This window comes from Scardinius erythrophthalmus, assembly GCF_964197995.2.
Source record: "Scardinius erythrophthalmus genome assembly, chromosome: 20".
Taxonomy (NCBI): Eukaryota; Metazoa; Chordata; class Actinopteri; order Cypriniformes; family Leuciscidae; genus Scardinius; species Scardinius erythrophthalmus.
The window spans coordinates 14262760-14289361 of NC_138240.1; the positions used below are offsets into that span (position 1 = coordinate 14262760).

The 26602-nt window shown below is 36.7% G+C and overlaps 1 protein-coding gene across 6 annotated transcripts; it reads left to right on the forward strand.

Moving 5' to 3' along the window:
* The first annotated feature begins 251 nt into the window (after positions 1 to 251).
* Positions 252 to 26269, forward strand: ampd2b (adenosine monophosphate deaminase 2b). 6 transcript variants are annotated; one of them, XM_081348525.1, is made up of 18 exons: positions 252 to 478; positions 15256 to 15380; positions 15474 to 15604; positions 15827 to 15895; positions 15964 to 16072; positions 16451 to 16640; positions 17434 to 17560; positions 17674 to 17763; positions 18113 to 18242; positions 18370 to 18564; positions 20055 to 20186; positions 20299 to 20462; positions 21261 to 21387; positions 21827 to 21990; positions 22177 to 22297; positions 22573 to 22746; positions 22851 to 22961; positions 25265 to 26269. In XM_081348525.1, the coding sequence occupies exons 1-18, from the start codon at positions 400 to 402 to the stop codon at positions 25475 to 25477; spliced, it is 2451 nt and encodes an 816-aa protein (XP_081204651.1). In that variant the 5' UTR covers positions 252 to 399; the 3' UTR covers positions 25478 to 26269. The 6 variants fall into 6 exon arrangements, with proteins under 6 accessions (XP_081204651.1, XP_081204652.1, XP_081204654.1 ...); XM_081348526.1 differs by having other exon boundaries at positions 369 to 478; positions 15259 to 15380; XM_081348528.1 differs by lacking the exon at positions 252 to 478 and adding an exon at positions 8397 to 8469.
* Positions 26270 to 26602: the final 333 nt, after the last annotated feature.

The following is a 26602-nucleotide window of genomic DNA, read 5'->3' on the forward strand; positions in this document are numbered from 1 at the left end:
CATGTTTCCTCTCGTCTCACTTGCTATGAAAAAGTGACATGAGGAGCATTCCTTTCGTTCATCACAATGCACTATTTGGACTCTCATGTCATGTTCCACCTGGCTCTGAGGTTTCCATGGAAACCGTGCGGAGTGACAGCACGCAGGCAGCCTGTGCTGGTGTGTGAGTGGGCACTGGGAGGTGTGGGGAGGAGCCAGTTCTCACACTGCAGCATCTGAAGAGCGGGGATCTCTTTCACACACACACACACAAACACACACACATATCTGAACATCCTTCTTACTGCATTCAAAGCCTCTCTGGACCGAGTGTGCCCCCCTCTTTTTTCCCCTGCTAAGGACTCCTCTGTGCCTAAACCAACCAGCGTTTTGTCCGTCTCTGGTGAATCTCCAGCCAAAATGTCTTCTAAGCTGCCTTCAGGCAAACCCACGTCCCCTTTCAGGAAGAGAGGCAGCCTGCAGTACACAGCCACTGGAGGTAAGTGGGTTTGCTCAAAAACAATATGGGTTTATAAAAGTGTGTGTGTGTGTGTGTGTGTGTGTGTGTGTGTGTGTGTGAAGTGGAAATTTGATGGAATTGGGTCATTACATGTACATTTTTCATCATATATTCAGTATTTCATCATATTTCTATGTAGGTTCCTTCTCACATTTGACTATTTTGTGGCAAATGTTCAGAAGTGTTTCAGTTATCCAGCATCTGCATAATGTAGAAACTTTTATACCTGTTGATTTGAGGGAAACTGTTGCAACAGGACCATATTCTTTTTCCTGTCTCTCTTTCTTATGGCTTCCTAGACGTTAATCTTCACATAAATGTTCTCTCTCTGAAACAGAATAATAGCTCATGGACCTGTATTTGTTATTTCTGTGAGGAGCAGAGAGAGAAAGTTATGCATTACGCATTATTTCTGGCCATAATTACATTGGAAGTACTTACCTGATTGTGTTTCAGACCTCAATTCCTGAATTCCTGAATATATTCATCCAGATAATGTTTGAGGATTCAATTGCAAGAAGGCCAGACGGGGAAAATCAAACATGCAGCAATTAGTGGCTGGTCTAGACCACATCCATAAATGCATGCAACACAATGTCTGTGGTCAGGCCAGCATTGCGTAAGGCTTACATAAGATCCGATCCAAAAAACACTTCACACCTCTCTCTCTCTCTCTTTCTTGCAGAAAAACTGTGATTTTATCATGCGCTAGAACACATTTAGTTAGGTGTCGCATGTATTTATTAGTTCCTTGTGCCTCTGATGTTGTGGTTAAAACCTGAAACAGTGTTCTAGAAAGTGTATTTATCTCTGGTTGAGTGCAAAACCAGACATGGAAAAATGTTGAGACTCATTTGGCTTGCTGTGCCAGCATAATTTCCAAGGCCCGAGGCAGGAAATATCATCAGAAAGCATCTTCACCACAAAGATGGAGTAATTATCTGAGCATGGAGACTTAGCAGGTGGCATATTGCTGCTATCTTTAAAAAAAACTGTTCTGAGGAGGATACAAAATTATGAATCCTGTGAATCCTTGCAGTTTCAGACAACCACAATTATTCTCATATAGGCACAAAACAGCTCTCTTTCTCTCTCACTTGCATGTAGCAATACATTATAGTCAGTACTTTGCTTTAAACAAAAAGTCATTTAAATAGTCTTTTTAGAGACACTAGATATTTAAAATTCCTCTCGCATTTCAGCAGCAATCAAGTGTCTGATTTCTGAGAGCCTCGTACGCTTTTACTGTGGCTCATTCTTGACATGATTTGGAAAAGAGGAGGAAGGGTTAATAATAGTCCATCTTGCTTTGAAAAAAATAACAGCTTTCAGATCCACATTTCTGGCACAGTCCATTAATGCTCCTGATTCTCCTGGGAAATGTGTCTGTTTTTTTCTTGTAGACTAAACTTGCCTGACCATTACTTGTAAATTGCCAGTTTCACCAGAAATTCGCATAAAATGTGGCGACTCGAACGTGTGCATGAACATACTTTTTAGGGGTGCAGGATATATTTTCATATCGTATTAGCAGATAAATGTGACTTTTTAATTAGCATAATTCCAATGAGGAAAACATTTAACAGGACCTCACATTTCTAGTTGGTTAACCTACTGTTAAACATAAATAAATATAATATTTTTTCAGAGCCTCTAAGATTTTTTTATCAATGGCACAAACATTTTGTTTCTTTATTATTAGGGGCCAAGCACCAAAGATGTGAAGGCATCTATTGTATCTGTTAGTTTTCTTCATATTCTTCTTCCTCTTTATGGCAGCCCATAGAACCGTGTGGTAAAAAGCTGTGAAATTTTGCACACATTTATAGAGGACAGTCACTCTGTCTGAACATTAACCACAGCAATATGGCAGTCTCTAACTCGACCCCTGTCCAAATTTGCATTTATGTTTATGCTAATAACTTTTGGATAACTGATTTCTTGGCTCAAAACGATTCGATTGCACCCATTAATTGTCATTCTCCGACACGAAAATGTTTCCGACATTTCAATTGTTCTGAAAAACCTACTTTTTCGAACTTATCCTAGATGGTTTGTCAGATTTTCATCAAAATGGCCTCAAATCATCCTCAACCATGCTGGCAAAAAGTTAATAAAAGCTTTTTAATAAACCTAACTGTTCTTGAATAACTCATGAATGAATTTGATGAAGAGCACACCAAATTGGATGTAAATGCTATATCTGTGGAACTCTTTCACGTACTGAGATGAATCTTAGTACATGCCATCAGATGCATGACCTGAGGCTGCCCAAAAACCATAAAACTGGTCTCATTTAATTCAGTGCAGCATGCCGAGTCGAATGATACCCATATTGGCCATTTTGGGTGTCGATCATTTCGAATTTTGTCATAGAATGCTGTATTTTAAGAACACATTAGTAGATCATTATGAAACTCATGTGTCATCAGGACCATGCCCTGAAGGTACTCAAAAAGTTTTGTAACAGTGCCATCTTCTTGTCAAAATGTATAATGAAATCTCAGCTAATAGCGTTTTTTATAAATTTTGCCTATTTTAATTAAACCAGTCTTGATAGATTCCTTGAGTCATACCGAGAACAATGATACCAATTATGCAATATTCGGTCTAACTTACTGTCTGCCATTTTGATTTTTTTTTTTAAATCCTCTTTTTTTTCGAACTCATCCTAGACCGCTGGTCCGATTTTCACCAAATAGTTCTTGTCAAATAGTTTCACCGGCAAATAGTTATAAGCTTTTATTAACCAAACCATTCTCGAATAATGCATTGACAAATTTGATGGCATGGTGCCAATCTGATTCTGAGGCTGTAACTCTGCAATGCTTTGACATATTGACACCAAACTAGTTTGTATTTGTCAGTGTCATTTTTTCCTCACACTGATAACACAACAGCAATTTGGTAGCAGCACCACCTATTGGTCAAATCATATTGCAAGTCATCGTACTTGTGATATTTCAGCCATTTTGACTAAAATATTCTAAAAATATCTTTACACGTTGTTGCAGTTGCTCTGAAGCTCTCAGCCATGCACAACTCATTGTGACTTTTTTGTGCTTGGCCCTTTAATTGTGCTTGCAGCTATATTTATTATTTCTATTTGTGAAGGTTATTTTTCCTCTGCATATTAAATGACTGTTGGATAAGAGAGACTTGTTGAAATTAAAAGCAGTTTCCCACTCTTTATTATGTTTAGTGTCACCTGAAGCACATATATTTGGACTTTTAAATAATCAGCCAAAATGTAGATTGATGCATAATTATTGATTATTGTATTGGCCAAAATGATCATATCTGTGCATCCATAGTTTTTTTATTTCTAAATCGGATTCAGAGAATTACCGCATCATGGAAAAATAAAGCAAACATTTACCTCACATTTTAGAGCCCTATAATAACATACCTTGAATAACCTTTGAATAACATTTAGTTTAAACCACCAGCAGTTGATGTACAATTATATTGCTGTTTGTTTTAGTTTTATTTATAGCCGTTACCTGATGAGTGTTTTGGCATGAGTCACTTGAGGTTTGTACACAGAGCTCTTCCTGTTATGTCACTTTGGACCCTCTCTGTGTTGCATTATGGTCACTTAAATGCTTCAAACTCACCTTTTTTTTGGCATATCTTGCTTATCTGAGCATAAAGGATGGACAAGATAAGGCTGACGTGATTGACTCTTTTTAAACAGTTCTTAAAGGGGCAATGTCAGTCTGCAAATAGTTTGCCAAAACTTTTTTCATCACTCTGCTTACATTTGTGCTCCTCGTTTTTAGCAGTAAGATGAGTATTTGTTATAACACTTTATAGATACTGTTTTTTTTTTCTTTTCTTCTTTTGGAATATTGTAACATACTGATTGTATTTTTATATAATATATATATATTTTTTTTAAAATATTTTTTTGTTGTTCGAAATAGAAAGAAAGAAAGAAAGAAAGAAAGAAAGTATTTTAGTGGAAGATCTTGGTCATAGTTTATGTTTCAGCCTCCAGCCTCCTCTATCCCACATATAGAGGTTTTAAATGCTGTTGTGCTTTGAACTTTGAGCCCCGTAGTGCCTCCCTTGCCTTTAGTGTGGTATGAGAGAGGAGGGATTCTTTAAAGGAGCACTTTTACTGCCTCCCCCTCAGCCACCATTTTGCTACTATTTAGAGTTGTTTTCTCTAAATCCACTCAACCCTTTACTTCCCTAGATTCCCAGAGACTTCATCCACGAGGTAGGAACATTATTATTTCTAAAAGACCCTTGTGCTTTTACAACAGGTTAGTTAGAATCATAATATAGTGTATAGATATTAGGTACTTGAGTGTTTGTGGATTGATATTTAGTGAAAGTTTAGTTTGTTTCCATTGTAAAATCCAAAGAATTAACAGTTTTGCTTTTGCTCACTAGGTGGAACTAGCAAGTCATTTTCCCTAGCAAACATAAAACCATAAAACAAATTTCAAGATTTTAAATAAACTTTTATTTTCTGCTTGCTTTCTTGGAGAGTGCTTATCTACAATTTATTGTAAAATGTAGCAAATAATTAAATTATGACTATTGAAACTCATGATTAAAATTTGCTTCAATAAATACTTTGGTAACTCTTTTCAATAATGTGTTAATGCATTAGATCACATGGACTAATACTTGCTGAAAACTGAATTTTATAGTATGTATTTATAGCATGTAGCATTTTATAGCATGTATTATTGTATTAATTTCACAAATATGCATTTTTAAGTCAAGTTTACAATAAATGTGTAAATATGAACACTAAAACAATTCCACCTATTTTAAGTATAATCAGATTGGCTGTATCTCGTATAGCAAAAAGGTAACACTTTACAATAAGGTTAACGTTAGTTAATGTATTTACTAACATGACCTAACAATGAGCAATACATTTGTTACAGTATTTATTAATCTTTGTTAATGTTAGTTAATAAAAAATAGCTGTTCATTGTTTGTACATGTTAGTTCACAGTGCATTAACTAATGTTAACAAATACAACCTTTGATTTTAATGACGTATTAATAAATGTTGAAATTAATATGAACTAATATTAATAAATGCTGTAGAAGTTTTGTTCCTTCTTAGTTCATATTAAAGGGTAACTCTCGCCAAAATTGAACCTAGGCTCTTTTTGTTTATCTACCCGAGTTAAACTTTCGTGTAAAGGCATAATTAGAATGGAAACGCTTGACCGTATTTTCGTTTTCGGTCAAAATGCCTTTTGAATGGGAGTGCTTGGGGCACTTCTATGATAGCATCAAAATCACTATTTTTAAAACACTAAAAAGGTTCCACACAACATAAAACTGTGCTCGAAGGATCACCAGGGGCTCTTCACATGAACTTGAGCATTGACTACACTGTTTGTGTACACAAAGTTTACTAAAAAGAAAGGTTTTGTACGACTCACTTTATCAGTTAGTGTTTCCGGCCGTCGGCATTTTATCAGTCAAAAATAGTCGATCTCCGAGTCCGAATGCAACGTAACCGGGAGGAGAGTAAAGATGGAAAGCTTCTAAAGCTTAGTTCCATATAAATTCACGGATAATTTGTTGTTTTGTCGTTAGTGAAAATCAATATCGACCTTGTATTTGAAAAAGAATCCTCATATAATAATGGAATGATTCAGTGATACAGATCGACTATTTTTGACTGACAAAATGCCGGCGGCCAGGAATAACCAGGCGGGAAGGAAGTCGACCGGAAGTTGAAGCCGGCCGCGTGCCACCATCTTGTAGCAGAACTTCACCTGCAGTTAGCATCCCATTGACTCCCATTCATTTTGGCGTAACTTTGACAGCGAATAACTTTACATCTGAGGCGTTTGAAGACTCCATTTGTCCATTATTTATTTCTAAAGAAACACGACAATGTATAAAATGCTCCATTACCTTGTAGCTTATGTTATGGCCCCGTAGAAGCAGTTTTTGTAAAAGTAGGCTAACGATTGCGTCATAACCAAGCGACTCTCTGTCGCACAGTAGAGAGATTACCGTATGGACGTGAAGAGAAGCTCACGGGCAATCGGGGGGATGTAGAGGCAAAATGACAATATAATTAATCAGAATACCAAGTAAAATTTGCTCCTGCTCCAAGCTCATGGACAATTCCTACTCACACTCTCCGTCTCTGCAAGATTCGGAAGGGAATGATTCAGATTTCTCTTGGCACAGCTACTAGAAGACAGACGGGTTGCTCACGTGGTCCGTGTAACGCTTTGCTCGGTTTGAGTCTGCGCGTCAGGAAAGGAAGTGCTAAGAAATCGCTAAAAATGGGCTTCACTTGTCTCAATTGAGTTCCAATGGGGTCGCTGTGTCCATTTCTTTTACTGTCTATGGGAATAACTACAGCTACAGTGAGTTGTTAAAAATCTTTCTTTTTAGTAAACTTTGTGTACTCAAAAAATGCTCAAGTTCATGTGTAGAGCCCCTGGTGATACTTCGAGCACAGTTTTATGTTGTGTCGAGCCTTCTTAGTGTTTTAAAAATAGCGATTTTGATGCTATCATAGAAGTGCCCCATGCTCTCCCATTCAAAAGGCATTTTGACCTAAAACGAAAATACAGTCAATCTTAAAAGTGCCGTTTCCATTCTAATTATGCTTTTACACGAAAGTTTGACTCGGGTAGATTAACAAAAAGCGCCTAGGTTCAATTTTGGCGAGAGTTACCCTTTAACTAAGGTAGTTTACTAATGAACCTTATTGTAAAGTGTTACCCATAAATAAAAAAAATTTGTTGAATGTTGAAATTGCTTAAATTATTTTGATGAGTTAAAGTAATGTAAAAACATATGTTGCCATGACTTACAGATCATATCATGTTTACAGTCCACTGGACAAATGGCTTTGAAACAATTTTCCCTCAGAAATCGTTAGTACATTTTCCAAAGAAATGGCTGGTAACACATTGAATTAAACATGACATTTTGTAGTAGAAAGAGTGAAGATCTCAAAAAATAAACTGTCTGCACACTTAAATCCTTTAACCAAATTTAATCACCAAGCTTTCGGTCAAACGACCATCCTCAGGGCATGTAGTAGTAGAAAGAGTAAAATAGTATTTTCTTGTAAAACGTACTAAAATAATCTTTGTTTTTTATACAACTTAAAAATAAATAAATAAATAAATACATTTTATAGTGTAATTAAGACTGCTGTAAAAGTATTGTTCATTGTTAGTTCATGGTATGCATTAACTAACAAATATAAATGCTAATAAATATATCATTTATATTGGTGGGTGATTATTTTTTATTCTATCCCCCTTCATCACAGGATCAAATAAAAGCAATTGGTCTCCAGAGGCTCACAAAAACCTCATCAGTGCAATCTTTGTCTCTTTCTCTGATGTCTTCATCAAAGCCCATTTCCCCTAAAAGAGGAGCAGAATTCAGGGATGCTATTGTTCCCTCTGATTAAACAGAAACGGCTCTCAAACCCTCTGGACACACGACAGAATCATTAACACTCTATATGGGTTTCTAGTGCCATACAATAAAAAAACCAGTAGGGTTCAGACAGTGGTGGTTTGATGACAGCTCCAGTAATGATAAACACATTATCTCGATGCTTGTTTAAATGGGCCAGATCTCTGATCAGACATGTCCAATACTAGTTTCTGCAGTGACCTCTATTTCGGCTTCCGAGGGAGTCTCTATTACTCTATCCCTTTCTCAAAACATCCTCCAGCATTTTCGCATACACTGCAGTCATGCTAACACGTCACAGAGCTGAAGGACAGGGGGGTGTAGAGAGATCCTGCTGAGCCCGTTCTGTCCCAGAGACAGCAGTGATGCTGTTGAGCTCCCCCTGCCCCTGAAGTCCAGGTGGTACGGTCCAGCCATGTGTCAAGGATATTTAAATGAGAGGGGGATAACAGTGGCCAGCCCAGACAGCTGGCAGGAACCAGGAAGAGGAGGGAGGGGAGAGAGTGGATGCTTCGGCTCCATCAGCTGTGTTTACTGTATGTATGTATGTATGTATGTATGTATGTATGTATGTGGGACAGATTCAATCACAAGACGATGTATGTGAGAGAGTGAGTGAATGAATGAGACATGTTTTGCTGGAGATGTGTGTTAGTTTAGAAAGTGTAGCTTTGTGTTTGCCATTTGTCTCTCTCTTTTTATTCTGTCTGTTTTTCTGTCTTTTCTCTCTCTGACCTGTTTTGGGAGAATAACAGCAATAGTTTCTTCATATCCTTTCATGTAGGACACTTATTTGCTTTTATGTCTTTTCATGCTGTTTCTTTCCATCTCTAAGCCCTCAGCTGTGTTGCTGTCAGCTCATGTTTTTCCTTAGGGAGTCGTGTGTGTGTGTGTGTCTCGCTGTATTGATTGTCCTCCTCAGTATCTCAGTATTGTCCTGTTTTGAAGGTGTTGTGGTCAGCGCTGTGTTTCACGGATGACAGATTAAGTGGACGGCTGAAAGAGTAATAGAGAAGGATGCTGCTTAGATGAGGTTTGTGTATGAGATTGTGTGTGTTCAAGGGAAAAGAGGTTATGAAGCTGGAAATCCAGTTTAAGCTGGTAAATGTGTTTTTGATTCTACATTTCTGGTTTCTAACGGGTCTACACTTGGAGATTGTCTTGGACCAGCAACAAACCAGGTGGTTTCAAGCTTGGGTTTGGTCAACCAGCTAGAAAACCATGTTCCAAACCACAAAAATTTTCCAACAGGGAACACAAGAACAGGAGTTTATTAATCTAAAGTTATCACCGCATGAAAAGCTGTGGTAGTAGTCGTGTGATTTCACAGTAACCTTGAATGTGTTTTATAGTTTTATATACTAAATGGTGATTTACTCTGACACTCTACTCTGAGTCTCTTGTCATGTCAGGAGTTAACTTGTCATGTCAGGAGCAAACAAAGGGATGCAACATCAGGTTGCCGTGGCGACGGTGACTGACCCTGATTGGGGCTAGCGAGGTAACTGTAATCCTCAGTGTGGCTCAGTTTTGCTCAGGATTTCATAAAGTATGTCAGTCAGCATTAGTAGCAGCTGCTAATATCATTTTAGATCACACATCAGATTTCTTTCATGTAAGACTTCTTTCAGCTTTTGCGTATATATAGAACATTAACGGCTTTTTAGAAACTGATTTCTATTCTGAGAGATTTCATAATCAGAATTTTTGTGATAATATACCCTGTTCAAAAGTATGAGGTCTTAAAGAATTTTAAAAATGTTTTTGAAAAGTCTTTTATGCTCACTAAGGCTGCATTTATCTGATCAGTAATACAGTAAAACAGTAATATTGTGTAGTATTATTACAATTTAAAATAACTGTTTTTATTTGAATATATTTTAAAATGTCATTTATTTCAGTATATTCAGTGTCACATGATCCTTCAGAAATCATTCTAATATGCTGATTTACTGCTCAAGAAACATTTATTTTCATCATCAATGCTGAAAACAGTTGTGCTGCTTAATAATTTTGTGGAAACATTTTTACAGGATTCTTAGGTAAAAAGAAAGTTCATAAGTACAGACTTTTATTTGAAATGGAAAACTTTATATAACTTTTAATCAGTTTAAACTTTAAATGCATTCTTGCTGAAGTATTATATGACTTTTATCTTACTGACCCCAAACCACGCTTGTGTACATAGATATATTGGTAACACTTTACAGTAAGGTTCATTAGGTAATATTAGTTAATGTATTAACTAACATGAACTAACCATGAGCAATAAATTTGATACTGTATTTGTTAACTTTATTAATGTTAGTTAATATAAAATAGCTGTTCATTGTTTGTACGTGTTAGTTCACAGTGCATTAACTAATGTTAATAAATACAACTTTTGATTTTAATAATGTATTAGTAAATGTTGAAGTTAAAGGTGCATTGCGCAACATTTCATGTTAAAAATACCCGTTTTTCTAACCCATACATGCTTAAACAATTGCCTGATGGGCTGAATGAGCCCTTCTCTGATCACTGCGATTGCCTCTATAATCCTGTACAGTAAAATAAATAAGAGGGATTCGGGTCGGAATTTGAGACTGGGCGTGACGTCATGCGTGTTCAGTTGCAGTGTTGTAGTTTCGCTTGTCGCCAGAGGGGGCATAGTTCTGCAAAAACTCAGAGACTTGCGCAATGCACCTTTAACATGAACAAAGATTAATAAATGCTGTAGAAGTGCAGTTCATTGTTAGTTCATAACTAATGTAGTTAACTAATGAAACCTTATTGTAAATTGTTACTGATATATTTTATAGAAAGCAGAATACATTTAAATAAACATGTAATTAAAATAAAAATTAAAAACGTAAAAATTTAACAACTAATCAAATACGAAATACACACAAACAGATAAATACACCAAATTGCAGAGGTGATTACACAAAGGTGTAACAGGCCCGATCTTTGACCTCATCTCATGTGTCATTGAGGCAATGGTCTAGTGCTGTTCTTATCTCTCAGTTCCATATCTCACTACACTGATTATTCACTTCTCCCATTCATAAATATGTGACATTTATAGACCCTCATTCTAGAATGTTTACCATCAGAATCAATAACTCCATTACCCGTATTTTGTAGTTGTGCATCGCAGTTGAAGCTCAGCAGAAGACTTTAGTTGTTGTTCTGCTTTGCCGTTTACTGTATGTGGGGATCCTGTGTATAAAGGGAATGGTGATTATGTAACTAGCATGAACCTCCCAAAATACACAGAGAAGATTATATACAATCCAGTGGATATATCAGTCTCCCTTCTGGCTTTACACGCACATAAAAAATCCTGACAAAATCTCTTGCGATATTAATCTTTTACAACGTGCTTTGTTAGCTTGCAGATAAGTGAGAAATGTGTAGGCTGTGATTTATGTGAAGGTAAATGGTATGTGTGAGAAAAGGAGAACGTGATTGTAAGTGTGAGTGCACGCGGTAGTGCGTGCATCTCCCGCTGTGTCTATCTGTGTTGGGCGATAATGAACTGTCATTGTCATAATTAGTCCACCCATCTGGGCCTGTGAAAAGGCCACCAAGATTTCAGCGACGAGTTCATCTCATAGACAATCCTGTCGTTAATTACCTCCAATAAACTCCCTGATAAGTACGTTGCACATTAACTTTGCCAGAACAGTAAAACGATGAGCAGCAGAGCCCTAAAGCGTTATGTAAACTAGTAGAATGAGGGTTAGTATAACATGACTCAATTTCGGCAACTATGGGCACATCCGGTGATGACAAACTTTAAATTATTTAGTTCTGCTCCTCTCGTTTTTGTTTGAGCGCTGTGTAATTAAACTGCGGTGGTTAGTTATTAGTACTTGAGTCTAAGCAGACGGACGACAATTCCGTTTAGCAGGGAGAATGTGTGCATTACTTCAAATGGCATTATGGTAACAAAGTCTTTGTTGTTGCGGTTATGAATAGGAATCATGTAAAGCTCTAGAAAAAAACAACAGACTCCAGTCCCTAAAGGGGTGGTATAATGCCCTTTTCACACGATGTAAAAAAAGTCTTTGATGTCCCCAGAGTTTTAGCTCAAAATACCCCACAGATATTTTTATATAGCATGTTAAAATTGCAACTTTTTGAGGGTGAGCAAAAACACACCGTTTTTGTGTCTGTCCCTTTAAATGCAAATGAGCTGCTGCTCCCCGCACAGAGGGCGGAGCTACAACACCTCCTGTGTTAGCAGCTTCGATTACCTCACACAGACATGCACTGAAAATTTCAAAAACTTTTAGCCTTTTATGTTCAAACCGAAGTCATAAAGATGGAGAGACTCAAGAAGAAGTGACAACATGTAGACAACATTTCTGAATGGTTAGTTGATGAATTTATGTAGCTTATGTGTAGTTATCTTCTAGTCATTGATTAGCATATTCTGTCTTGATAATCTATAAATCGTTTTCTGGGGGCGTGGTTTATGTAAATTTTAGGGTTTGTGATGTCACTAACCCGGGAGGAAGCTCGTGTAGCCGTCTGCTGTATAGGCTAGTCCTTATAAAGCAATTTCTCCCTTTGATTTGAAATATGAGTGTCGTAACTTTGCAGATGTTGTTTATGCTCAGATTGCAACATTACACACTAACTAAAGTTAGAAAAATGAAATCATAATCAACCACCCCTTTAGAGGTGAGAGTGACTCAAGTTTGTTTACTGAGAAACTATTGTATCCACAACATCTACTGTATTTAGGCAGCCAAATAATCTACTCAAACTGAGAATCATATTTACTGTCACTGCACACTTAATGTGAATCAGTCTGGAATGCTTCTTTTTATTCTTTTTAAACATAGAATTGATATGTTAAGACATTTTCTGAAGTATTTTTCTTCTTGTCTTCCTTGACAATAAAACATGATCAATTTACACTACTGTTCACAAGTTTGGGTTTGGTAAGATTACAGTGAAAATACAGTGAAAACAGTAATATTGTGAAAACTTATTGCAATTCAAAATAACTGTGTGCTATTTGAATATATTTTAAAATGTAATTCATTCCTGTGATACCAAGCTGAATTTTCAGTCTTCAGTGTCACATGACCCTTCAGAAATCATTCTAATATGCTGATTTGCTGTTCGAAACATTTTTTGTTCAGTATTGAAAACTTATGCTGTTTACTGTCACTTTTGATCAATTAAAAATCCTACTGACCCTAAACTTTTGAAGAGTAGTGAATTCCTGAAAAACAAAATTTTGTATATTAAGATTTGAAATAATCTTGAAAAGTTAAAAAAGATATGTATTTTAAGAATTGAATATATTATATTTTTTCTAATTAAAAACTACTTCTTTAAAAATATTTAATAATGCATTGCTATTCTGGCAACATGCACTAATATGTTTTATAAAATACTATTTTTGAATACTTTTTTTGTGTAGTGCACTGTCTAACTCTAGTACAGTACAGTGTTGATGAAGTGGTTTAATTACTGTATACGAGTAATTCAGTTCAGGAGTGGAACTGTAAAACCAAAGATTTAGCTCTTCTTCGTAAAACTGTGATGAATGTGTCAATACACTAATGCTGAATTCATCACATGATCTCAGGAAACAGCTGTTATCTGTATTGTAACTACTGCAGATCTACTGTAGCCCACAGGCTAGTTTGCTCAGCTGTGTACTGTAACTGCATTGGTATTGCAAACTGTTTTTGAGATTTACTCCATTTTCAAATCTGCAGGAAGTTTATGAATTCTGTTGATATTTGTACCAGGGGAATCTGTTTTTACTTAGACTGTTTCCTGTGTGCCTTAACAGTGGGACGAGATGCCCAGGTCTCTGCAGTGCAGGGGCTATAGACAGGGCTGCTTAATTATTCATCAGGCTTATGAATATTTGATTAAGCGTCAGAGTTTAGGAAGATTGATATCACTCACGGGATGGAACAATGGAACTCGAGCAGAAGGGTCGAGCTTCACTCACTGTGAAAGTGAAAGTGTTTGAAAGCATTGTTTGTGAGGCAAAATGTTATTGTGATATTAAAATGTTTCTGATGATTAATCACTTGAAATAGGAATGGAAAATCTTACTTTATTATACTTTTGGCTTGCATTTCACAGCAAAAAAATTTGCAATCAGTATTTTTGTTCTGTTTTCATGTAAAAAGTTTGGAGTCAGTAAGATTGCAAGGATGTATTGAATTGATCAAAAATGACTTACATTGTTACAAATTTATTTATTTTTTTAACAATGATGATAATAATAAATTCAGCATATTAGAATGAATTCTGAAGGATCATGTGACACTGAAGACTAAAGTAATGATGCTGAAAATTCAGCTTTACATCACAGGAATAAATTACTTAAATTATTATGGAATAAATTATTATTTTAAAATAAGTTGAAAACTGTAATCAAGTTGCAATAATATTTCACATTTTTACTGTTTTTACTGGATTTCTTTTTAGCAAATAAATGATATGCTTGCTGAGCATGAGACTTTCAAAAACATTAAAAATACTTCAACCCCAAACTTTTGAATGGTATAGTGTATTAAGTGAGGGTTAATGCCCGACGAGGTGTCCATTGTCAGGTATTAATGGACGACGGCGAGGCGTGAACCGTCCGACGCGCGGCGGAGGCCTCCGCCGGAGTCCATTAATACCTGACAATGGACACCTCGAAGGGCATTAACCCGCTTATACCATGGTCGCTTGCCAAATAACACATTTTTAAAACATTAGTTTATATTTTAATTAGTTTTACAATCGAAATCTAAAGTTTTTACAAACAATAACTTGGTTTCCCTGGTTACGCCTGATTATTTACTAGGTGTCCTCTATCACTTTTTAATGGACACCCTGCAGCCAATCAGAATCGAGTATTCACCCAGACTATGGTATAATATCTAATAATTAATATCTTATATGTTGCTTCAAGTAAATTGATCTTGTTTTTAAAGGTGTTTAGGTGTTTTGATTGCAGATTATCAGTGTGACAGTACTCAAATTTGTGTTGGCACTATACGCATTTGGTCTATACTAGTTAAGTGTGCACACTAAGGCCAGCACACACCCACATACAAACTCATGTCCTCCCACCTGAATGCTCCATAGTTTTATAAGACAAACAGTTGAAGATTTTGACAGCTTTCAGAAAAAGCAGAAAAACCAGGCTAAATAGTATTGATCACAATGTATTGCATTTATTCTTAAACATTTATCTCCATAATCACATCTGAAAAATCAAAATGTTTTAGAGCCAAATCTATATCCAGCCAAGCCATATTTCAGGCCATATCTGTTGAAATGTAAAAATCTCTTTCTCACGATCTTCCTAGTAGATCTCCGTGTTGGCCGACACCTCCTCACATCCCAGCATTCCTTGCCAGGCAACCCTGTAGCCAAGCACGGCCACATTGATCTGCGCACATCCATGGATGGCAAATACAAAGAGATTGCAGAGGTAAGCAAATCAGAAATCTCAACAATCATGCTGCTTGAATGCATTTTTTTGTTTCTCCTGTTATGTGAATGTGTGCTTAATGTGTGCGTTTAGGAGCTGTTCTCCCGCAGCCTGGCTGAGAGTGAGATGCGGAGCGCTCCATATGAGTTCCCTGAGGAGAGCCCCATTGAGCAGCTGGAGGAGAGGCGGCACAGACTGGAGCGGCAAATCAGCCAGGATATCAAGTACTACATCCCATCATTCATCATCAAACTTAACCTGTAGTTCTCATCAAACATTTTTCTTAATATAAAAACAATAAGAAATCCTTAACATTGCACTTATCTGTGTTTGTAACTTAAAATAACACCATTTCCTTGGACGAATATTAGTCCAACATTCACTGCTCTGTATGCACATGTGACCTTTGACCCACAGTCAGTTTATTAAAAGTCTTTTCTCTTGAGGTTTGAGCCTGATATCCTACTGCGAGCCAAACAGGACTTCATGAAAACAGACAGTGCAGCAGATCTGGAGTGAGTGCCTTTAAGATGTTATGTGATTATTCATACGTGTTTGTTAGCTAATCTCCTCTCTTTCTCAGGTATATGAAAGAACAGAGCCAGGCGCCCAAAGAGCTCTATCCCGAGAGAGAGCTCGTCCCTGAGAGAGAGTATCAGAGGGTCGCGATCTCTGGAGAGGAGAAATGTGGGGTAGGAACAGCTCCTGGTTTTCATTTTTCTTTTTTGTTTGTTTTACAAAAACAAGATGTTGTTGACAGAACTGAAGTGGACACTGCAGACATTATATAAACTCCTGAGGGAGAACCAAGTTTCACACATTCACACACACACACACACACAAACCCCAGAGGGAAACATGAGCTGACAGCAACACTGCTGAGGGGTTTTCACACTGATGGATACATATTAGTTAAAACAGGGTAAAACAGACAATTAATAACAATAAAGATAAAACATTTAGCTTTTTATATTTTTTTAGATTGAAAAATCTGTACCTCTGATGGATGAATTGATGGATGGGTAGATGATGTCTATGCAGACTGTTTAAGTGAGTCTTCTTTTTCCCAGGTTCCTTTCACTGATCTGCTGGATGCTGCTAAATGTGTGGTCAAAGCTCTCTTCATAAGAGAGAAGTATATCTCTCTGTCCATGCAGAGCTTCTGCAGGACCACAGAACGTTACTTGCAGGAGGAGCTGGGTGACCGACCCCTGGACCTCAACACCTATGAGGAGATGCCTGAGTCCTCTGTATCTGCAAGTGGGTTGAACCAGAGCTTTCTGAAGGAAATATTCAGAGGGTTGTGGATTTATGTTCAGGAGGAATCAGAATTTTATAGCCAAATTGGTTTAATTGGTTTCCAATGGACAGTAAAAAAACAAAAACAACAACTATATATTCAGAAGAGACACACTGGATTGATCTGGATTTGGGAGAGTAGAAGGTTTTAACGTTTTCATGGAATCGTCTTCAGTTACTACAGAAATAACTGAAAGCAGGTGCTCTGGTTGCAGATGCAGCATGTTTATGAACCACACATGATCAGTTAAACCACAGCACACATGTATTTCTACTCATTAAAGCAGTAGTTCACACAAAAATGAAAATATTCATCATTACCGCCCACAATGACAAAAAGCACAATAAAAGTCATTCATACGCACGACTCAAGTGTTACATTTCTGAAGCCATAAAATGGAACAGAGTGAAATTATATTTTTATATAGAGGATCAGAGGAACAGAGTGAAATTATGTTTTTATGCAAAACGTTGAGATTATGCGTTTTGACATTTTGACAGCCTCAGTCTTCATTCACTTTCATTATATTGAGAGAAGTGGCCAGTATATTCTTCAAAAATTCACTTTTGTGTTCCATGGTTTCTAAAGACATGACGGCGAGTAAATGATGACAGAATTTAGTTTTGGGAAAATTATTTTTTAAACTGTTTCCTTGACTTTAGTTCCAAAATGTTTCATAGTTAAAAGAGTTTAAGAGTTCTGTATGATCAGTGTGCAGTTACAAACTGAATAGTACATCATCTTACCTCACAGGTGCAACAGTCCACCCACCTGTGTCAGAAACCCACCCCTATGAGGGGTTTGACCCTGCCAACATGCCCCCTGGGTTGGGCTACACCTGCAAGATGGTTGATGGTGTTGTTCATGTATATACCCATAAGTAAGACGACAGAGTTGCAAGTCCCTAGAATTGAGTTAGCCTAATTGTTGTATTTTTATATATAAATATATTTCTCTTTTTTTTTTTTAAATGTTTTTTGTATTGTCTATTAGTTCCTCAGAGCTGGATCTGCCATACCCAGACCTGCAGGAATACATAGCGGATATGAACATGATGATGGCGCTCATCATTAACGGGCCAGTGTAAGTTATACTGCACACCATGAGGTTAGTCCATTCTGATGTAGCAGATCCAGAAGAAGATGATCAAATCACTGACTGAAACTGCTTATTCTGTAAATGTGAGCTGGTCCCTGTGTGAGCTGCTTTGTTTGATTAAAAATCATTATGCACTGACCTCAGTTTGAACCTGTGGATGAAATAAACCCATCCTGAAAGAGATAAGTCCAGTAATTAATTTGTAATGTGAATAATGCGACAAAGGTGAGGAAGTGGCAAAGAGTGGTTAAATGTGTTCCCCAAAATAGCCAGAACTAGTCTGATCTGTTTTAGGTTTAACATGGATTTCTAATTGTATATTTTTTCCCAACAGGAAATCTTTCTGCTATCGCCGACTGCAGTACCTCAGCTCCAAGTTCCAGATGCACATTCTCTTAAACGAGATGAAAGAGTTGGCGGCACAGAAGAAGGTCCCTCACCGTGATTTCTACAACATCAGGAAGGTCTGCTGTCCATTTGTATGAACAACCACTAAATGAAGTATTTTGAGCTAAACTGTAGTGTCACAGGAAAACCCTGATTATTTGACCTAGTAATGTAATTCTAGCTATTGGCCTTTCATTTCTTCAGGTGGACACACACATCCATGCCTCATCCTGTATGAATCAGAAGCACCTGCTGCGCTTCATTAAAAGAGCCATAAAGAAATATCCAGGTGAAATCGTCCATGTGGAACAAGGCAGAGGACAGACCCTAACTGAGGTGTTTGAGAGCATGAACCTGACGGCCTTTGACCTCAGCGTAGACACTCTGGACATGCACGCGGTAAGAAGTGTAGTTACACACATGACATAAGTGGTTGGAAAAAAGAGATAAAGTCGACAAACCACGGCTCCAAAAACTAGACTTTTATTGACAGATTCTTACAAAGGTAACGTTTCGAGCACACAGGCTTTTTCTGGTTAAGCAAAACTTTGCCAGTGATGTGCGTTTTGTTTTTGGAAAAATACTTTGCCATCACTAGCAATTACACATAGTAATACTAATGAATTATAATAATAATAATAACAACAACAACAACAACAACATATACTGTACACTACTGTTAAAAATTGGGGTCAGTAAGATTTTTTAAATGTTTTTGAAAGCAGTCTCTTCTGCTCTCCAAGGCTGCATTTATTTATCAAAACTACAGTAATTAATTGTGAAATATTATTTTAATTTAAAATAACTGTTTCTATTGTAATATATTATAAAATATAATTAATTCCTGTGATGGTACAACTGGATTTTCAGTGTTAGATGAGAAATAATTTTAATATGTTGATCAAAAATACAGTAGGCTACAGTAATATTGTGAAATATTACAAATGTAAAATACCTGTTTTATCTTTTGATATATTTTAAAATGTAATTTCTTACTGTAATGGCAAAGCTGAATTTTCACCAACATTACTTCAGTCTTCAGTATCACATGATCCTTCGAAAATCATTCTAAAATGCTGATTTGGTGCTCAAGAAACATTTCTTATTATCATCAATATTGAAAACAGTTGTGCTGCTTAATATTTTTGTGGAAACCATTGTAAAAACAAATTAGGAATCTTTGAGAAAAAGAAAATTCAAAAGAGCAGCATTTATTTAAAATAGAAATCTTTTGTAGCATTATAAATGTCTTTACTGTCACTTTTGATCCAATTAATGTGTCCTTATTGAAAAAAAGTATCAATTTATTTAAAAAAAATTACTGACCACAAACTTTTGAAGGGTAATATTTGATGTTATATCTTATTGATAGAACAAAATAAAATAAAGTGACCATTAACAAAAATATAAACATAAAAGGACGGAAAACTGAAATAAAATATATAAAAGAAAAAGAAAAAAGAAAAGTGTTTCACCATAAAAGAGAAAGAAAAGTGTTTCACACAGTATATGCCAAGGCAAATATCAATTGGGTGTTCCAAACTTCTTGGGTTTGTGTGGGATCTAGGTCACTCTCACTAAAAATATGTTGCACAGAGTTGCAGTCGCACAAGCTTAGTGGACTTACACTTCGGTGAGAACTGAATGAGCTGATGAATGAACTGTTGTTCTCCACTGAATGCATGAACTGAGACACTACATTAATGTTCCATGTGTATAAAAATCTTTAATTTAATAAAAGAGATTCTTGTCTACATTTTTTGTGGGAATAAGTAGGCTACACTGGGAAAAAGTTTTATTTTTTTTATAAATTGATTAAATGTAAATATAAATAATAAAAAAGAAAATTTGTTATTTAAAATATTAAAAAAATGATATCCTTCCCACAGGACCGTAACACATTCCACCGCTTTGATAAATTCAATTCCAAATACAACCCCATTGGAGAGTCCATCCTCCGAGAAATCTTTATTAAGACTGACAACCATATTGAGGGGAAATACTTCGGGCACATAATCAAGGTATCACTGTTCTTTATAATCTTTGAAATTTGCAAAACAAGCATGTTGATGAATTCAGTTTCATATGGTTAAGTGCGCCCCCTGCTGACAGTTGTATGTTGGTGCGTTTCAGGAGGTGATGGCAGACCTGGAGGAGAGCAAATACCAGAATGTGGAGCTGCGTCTCTCCATCTACGGCCGCTCACGAGATGAGTGGGATAAACTGGCTCAGTGGGCCGTCCAGCACAAGGTTTATTCTGATAATGTGCGCTGGCTGGTGCAGGTGCCACGGCTATTGTGAGTACTGAGCGTTAGGAAAATCAATGTAAAGTGGACATGTACTGTAGGCCTAATTCTTTCATAAAAAAAAAAAAAAAAAATATATATATATATATATATATATATATATATACAAACACTACTGTTTAAAAGTTTTTAAAAGATTGGTAAGATTTTAAAAATGTTTTTATAAAGTTTCTTATGCTCACCAAGGCTGCATTCATTTAACCAGACACACAGTAAAACAGTAATATTAATACAATTTAACACAACTGTTTTATATTTTAGAATGTAATTTATTCCTATGATGGTAAAGCTGAAATTTTCATTACTTAAGTCCTCAGTTGTCACATGATCCTTCAGAAATCATTCTAATATGCTGATTCGCTGCTCAAGAAACTGAACTTATTTTTGCTGTTAAAAACAGTTTTAACAGTTTAATATTTTTGTGATACATTTTTTCAGAATTCTTTCGATGAAAAAAAAGTTCAAAAGAACAGTATTTATTTAAAATAGAAATCCTTTATAACAATGAAAAAGTCTTTAATGCCACTTTAGATCAATTTAAAGTGTCCTTGCTGAAAAAAAAAATCTTAAACAAATTTAAATTAATAATAATAGTAAAGATTTACTGATCCCAAACTTCTGAACGGTAGTGTATATTAATACTAAATTGAAAAGCACTCAAAATTAAACACCTAATTAAGTAGACTTTTTTCCAAAATGAATACCAATATTTTCGCTGTACATGAAATGTACATTTCAGACTAAATTAAAAGCATAACTAAGATAACAGGTGGTTTATTTCCTGTGCAGTGATGTGTACCACACCAAGAAGCAGCTCTCTAACTTCCAGGAGATGCTAGAGAACATTTTTATGCCTCTGTTTGAAGCCACTGTCAATCCCAGCAGTCTCCCACAGCTGCATCTCTTCCTGCAACATGTGAGTGAACCTTTTGCCATGTGATAAAGCTAGTTTTAATGTAAAATAAATAAAGGTAACTGGGCTACTGTGGAGTGGAGGCTTACATAGCGCACACATCTTCTGTGTGTGTAAATATTCAAGGTATGATTAACTGCCCAGTTTATTTACAATAAACATTTGTTTTAGATTTTACACTCACTAACTTTTCCATAGTAGAGAAAGATGTGGCCTAGTAATCCAGAGTTTCAAACCCTTGGCTCAAACATTTATTATTGTCCCTATAATAAGACTATTGTTAGATGCTTAGTGTCTGCCATTAGAGTTGAACTTTTAACAGTGGATAAATCACAAGTAACTCAAATGTCCAACTACCCTGTGTAACTTCAAATTAATACAACCAAATGATCAACAAGTATGGTCACAGTTTTATTATATTGTGAGACTGAATGTTCTTCAGGTTGTCGGGTTTGATAGTGTGGATGATGAGTCCAAACCTGAGCATCACATCTTTAACTTGGACAGTCCAAAACCTGTGAACTGGACGGAGGAAGACAATCCTCCATACTCATATTACCTGTACTACATGTATGCAAATATGACTGTACTCAACCACCTGCGCAGGTATCTGATGCACCCAAGTACTTACCACAATAGATTTAATGAATTAATGTAAAAATTTACTTTAGAGATTTATGGCACGCAAACCGCCAAATGAAAACCTTCTTGTCAAAACCATTGTGTAGGCTACTTAATATAAAAGTTTTTCAGCTCCACGACTGTTTAAATGTCACTCGTCTCTCCCAACAGGCAAAGGAACATGAATTCGTTTGTATTACGTCCGCACTGTGGAGAGGCAGGGCCTATTCACCACCTCGTGTCTGGATTTATGCTGTCGGAGAATATTTCCCATGGCCTACTTCTGAGAAAAGTAAAGACACTCTAGATACTTCTACTGAATCACAGTTGTACTTGGAAATCTGTTCTGCTTGGATATAAAGAATGTTCTTATTTTAAATATTCATGATTGTGTTCTTTGCATGTGTTAAACTCATATCGTTACATTACATAAATGTACAAGTTTTGACAATATCGGTCACGATATATATATATATATATATATATATATTCCTGTGTTTAATATTCTTATCTTAAAACCCCTTGCAAACAGTCAAGAATTGGTCAGTGTTTTTGTATTTCCATCAGGCTCCTGTACTGCAGTATCTGTATTACCTGGCTCAGATCGGCATTGCCATGTCCCCGCTCAGCAACAACAGCCTCTTCCTCAGTTACCATCGAAATCCTCTACCTGAGTACCTGTCCAGAGGCCTCATGGTGTCTTTGTCCACTGATGACCCTCTGCAGTTCCACTTCACAAAGGTTGCAAGCCACACCATACCATCAAATATGATTTTTTTTCCCATAGCTGTTTTTTCTTGAGTCAGGTCTGTAATATGTTTGACCTGGTGTGTGTGGTTGTTCAGGAGCCGCTGATGGAGGAGTACAGCATCGCTGCTCAGGTGTGGAAGCTGAGCTCATGTGACATGTGTGAACTGGCCCGAAACAGTGTGCTCATGAGTGGATTTTCTCACCAGGTGATCACATCTCCACTTACACCTCTGTTAGCAGCAGCACAAGTCATTTTCAGTAACATTTAGGTGTTCGTAGACAGTAAGGTTCAATTTGTTAACATAAGTTAATGCATTAGGCACCATGACTTAACAACAAAACACTTTAAAAGTGTATATTAATCTAGATAATTACTACATACACAAAAGTACTCAATAATTATTATTATTTTATTTTTTTATAAATTTATCTAAGCCCTGTCTGTGAAAACAGGCCTAAAAGTATTAAGCCAGGATTAGGCCTTAGTTAAAGTAAGACATTTAATTAGCTTTTATAAACGTGCCTTAGAAAAAACATTACTGGTGTGCATCTTGAGACGAAACAATGGCACTGACTTATGTTAAGATATGTCAGTGCAAGTAACTTTCAGTTAAAACTACTCAAACATGCAATTAAGTCTGAGACTAGTCTTAAGCCTTGTATGTGAAACCAGGGGTTGATGAGCAAGAATGCATTAGGTTGAAAGTGACAATAAAGACATTTATAATGTTACAAAAGTTTTACATTTCAAATGCTGTTCTTTTTAACTTTCTATTCATCAAAGAATCCTATTAAAAATTTATTATGGTTTCCACCAAAATATTAAGCAGTACGACTGTTTTTAACATTGATAATAATAAGAAATTCCTCTTGAGCACCAAATCAGCATTTTAGAATGATTTTTGAGGGATCATGTGATACTGAAGACTGAAGTAATGTTGGTGAAAATTCAGCTTTGCCATTACAGCAAGAAATTACATTTTAAAATATATCAAAAGATAAAACAGGTATTTTACATTTGTAATATTTCACAATATTACTGAACTGTATTTTTGATCAAATAAATGCAGCCTTTGTGTTCGTTAGAGACTTCTTTCAGTTTTTTTTTTTTTTTTAATCTTACCAACCCCAAACATTTGAATGGTATTGTATAGTAAAAGAAATTCAACTTTAGGACTTCCAGCTTTTAAAATAGAGGATAAATACTTCTCATACTTTTGTTGGCTGTGCGTCCAAACACAATAGTATTGTGACACTAGTCAAATTACAGTAGCTAGATGCCAGTATGGGCAGATTGCATAACATGCCCTCTTTCTCTGAAACCCTGACCAAATCCACAGTGTGTAAAGGAAAATATGGCCTGGATTACATCAGAGTCCTGCACGGGTCCGATTTTGTAAATCCGTACCCGCAGTGCTTAAAGCCGCATCCGACCCTTATTCCAACAGCAGCACTAATTAAAATCCGCACCCGACCCGACCCGCAACCGAAATAAAATCAGTTTAGACTATCACATTATAGACACACATACAAATTTTTTTATTTCCAGGTCATACAGAAGTTATTACATGACCATTAACACAAGGACAACTTCAGCCGAAGCTGTCAGAAGGCCGGTACATGAAGAACATGGCTAACGTTACCACGAAACTTACAAATCGAACAGACTCGGCTACAACACTATATCTGCCACACAATTTCGTCTAGCCTTCATCTGACAATTTCAGGTTCAAACACGCCCTGCACACCACACATACTTAACAGTGTTAAATTTGAAAAACACTGTTGGCTAGAACTGCTTGGTTTGTTACCACAGTTATCTGCGTGCTTCCTCAGCGATGAAGTTCCACATTTGTGGCTATCCACGAAAATGCATGCCCCAAAGCCTTTCACAATATTGTTTTCTTCAGATAACTGATTGATGACGTATTGTCGACAACTTTACCAACTCCTCAGCATCCATCTCGACGACTGCAAGCAGATCGTGCGTGCGGTTATGATGAATTTTTAAAAGTGAAACTAGGTATAGAGACTCCTGGGAGGGCGTGGGCACAAATAAACTGATGTGGATTTTAAATTATTTTATTAACTTGAAATACAGACATATTTTTGAAGATGTGTTCCTAAAACTATGCATATATTTTTACGTTTGCACGTGATTGTTTTAAACCCGTGTTAGACCCGTGTCCGACCCGCACCCTTATCCGACACAGTTGGATATTTTTCACCCGTTTGAGCAAAATTTGCGGGTCTCCCGAACCCGTGCAGGACTCTGGATTACGTTACATTACAGCCTCTCTTGCATTGAGAATATTTGTGGGCTGCCCACAGTATGTTCACAGTGTGGAAAATCATTGGTTGCCATTCAATTTTGTATAATAAACAGTGTTTGGCCACCACTTGATGTTCACTGTGCATCCTGAAGCCAAACCACTGAAACAAACCGTTAAAATACAAGGAATAAGAGAGAAAAGCATCTGACTAATGCATCCAAATGTCCTGTGTCAAGGTGAAAAGCTGCTGGCTGGGGCCGCATTATCTGAAAGAGGGGCAGGAGGGCAACGACATCAGACGCACCAATGTTCCAGACATCCGTGTGGCGTACCGCTTCGAGACTCTGTGCGAGGAGCTGAATCTGATCACGCAGGCTGTGCGGTCAGAGGAGCTAGAGGTTGAAGAGCAGGGCTCCCTGTGCATGGCTGCAGGACCGGCCAGACGTTAGAGGCATCACACGCTTTTAATTATTCAACAAGTGCAGAGTGCGAGTGAAAGGTGAATCGGGGAAATCTGGGACCGTCATACTGAGTTTGATTCCAAGGGTGTTTAACTAAATACCTTTTTTTAATTTGTATTTATTTGGGTATTTGCTAGAAATGTACTGTAGTTATTTTAGTTGTGGAACGCAGGTTTAAAGTCCTGATTGCAACAAACAGAATTGCACAGGAAACAAAAGCACACGTTTGCAGAATACCAACTGAAAACACACTTACAGTGTCGATGAAGGCTCCAGCAACCCACAGTCAAGCTTCAGGAAACCCCAGAAGTCTCCCCCTCTGTCACTGTGGACCTTACACTGTCCATAACCTTCAGTCCAGCATGAAGATCAGTGGTTTACACCGTCATAGATAATGAACCGTCATTTGGTGTTGCTTGTACACTTGTTCTGAGCACTAACAGCCATAAGCATTGGTTCTTTGGCTATTCTGTGTGAGCTCAAGTACCTACGCACATCTCTGTCATGAGCCATCATAATCATGTCATTTTTAAATGGATTATTTCCTCCTTTATATTCTTGGGTTTGACAGGTTCTGTTTTAATGTGTCTTTTATTGTGATATTATTTATTTTCCAGTGGTTATCCTTTGAGCCATTTGGCCATTTTTATTTGTGTTTGTAATTGAATAATTATTAGCTATTTATTGTAAATCAGACATGATATCAAAGTGAAATGTATTTTTTTTCTGCTTTCTCTATCTCAAAATTAAAATATTATAATTATGGGAGTCTGTGGATTTAATATTGCATATAAACTGTTATCTTTATTTTTCAATGCAAAAATAAGCCATTAATTGGATTAATTTGCCGCAACTTGAATAATAACCATGTAAATGGAAACGATGTGACAGTGTGTTTATAATTATGACAAATTCATTTGAACAAATACCATTTTGCAGCATGCTGAAGTCCGATTAATGAAACTGTCAGTGAGTGGCAACCCGTGTGGCCTGGAAAACCCAGACAGCTTGCCATTTCTATTTAAATCAAGTTGACCTGGCTTGAGTATCAAAGACACAGGCTTTCTTTGTGTTCTGTCCTTTTCACCATCCCTTTTCCTATAGCCTGTCCCT

What these genes read in the sequence shown, in the direction of transcription:
- ampd2b (XM_081348525.1), top strand. Translation starts at nt 400, where the DNA reads ATGTCTTCTAAGCTGCCTTCAGGCAAACCCACGTCCCCTTTCAGGAAG. An exon ending in CAAATCAGCCAGGATATCAA is followed by an intron (nt 15,605 to 15,826) that starts GTACTACATCCC and finishes TTTTCTCTTGAG; the next exon opens with GTTTGAGCCTGATATCCTAC. An exon ending in ATTTCTACAACATCAGGAAG is followed by an intron (nt 18,243 to 18,369) that starts GTCTGCTGTCCA and finishes TCATTTCTTCAG; the next exon opens with GTGGACACACACATCCATGC.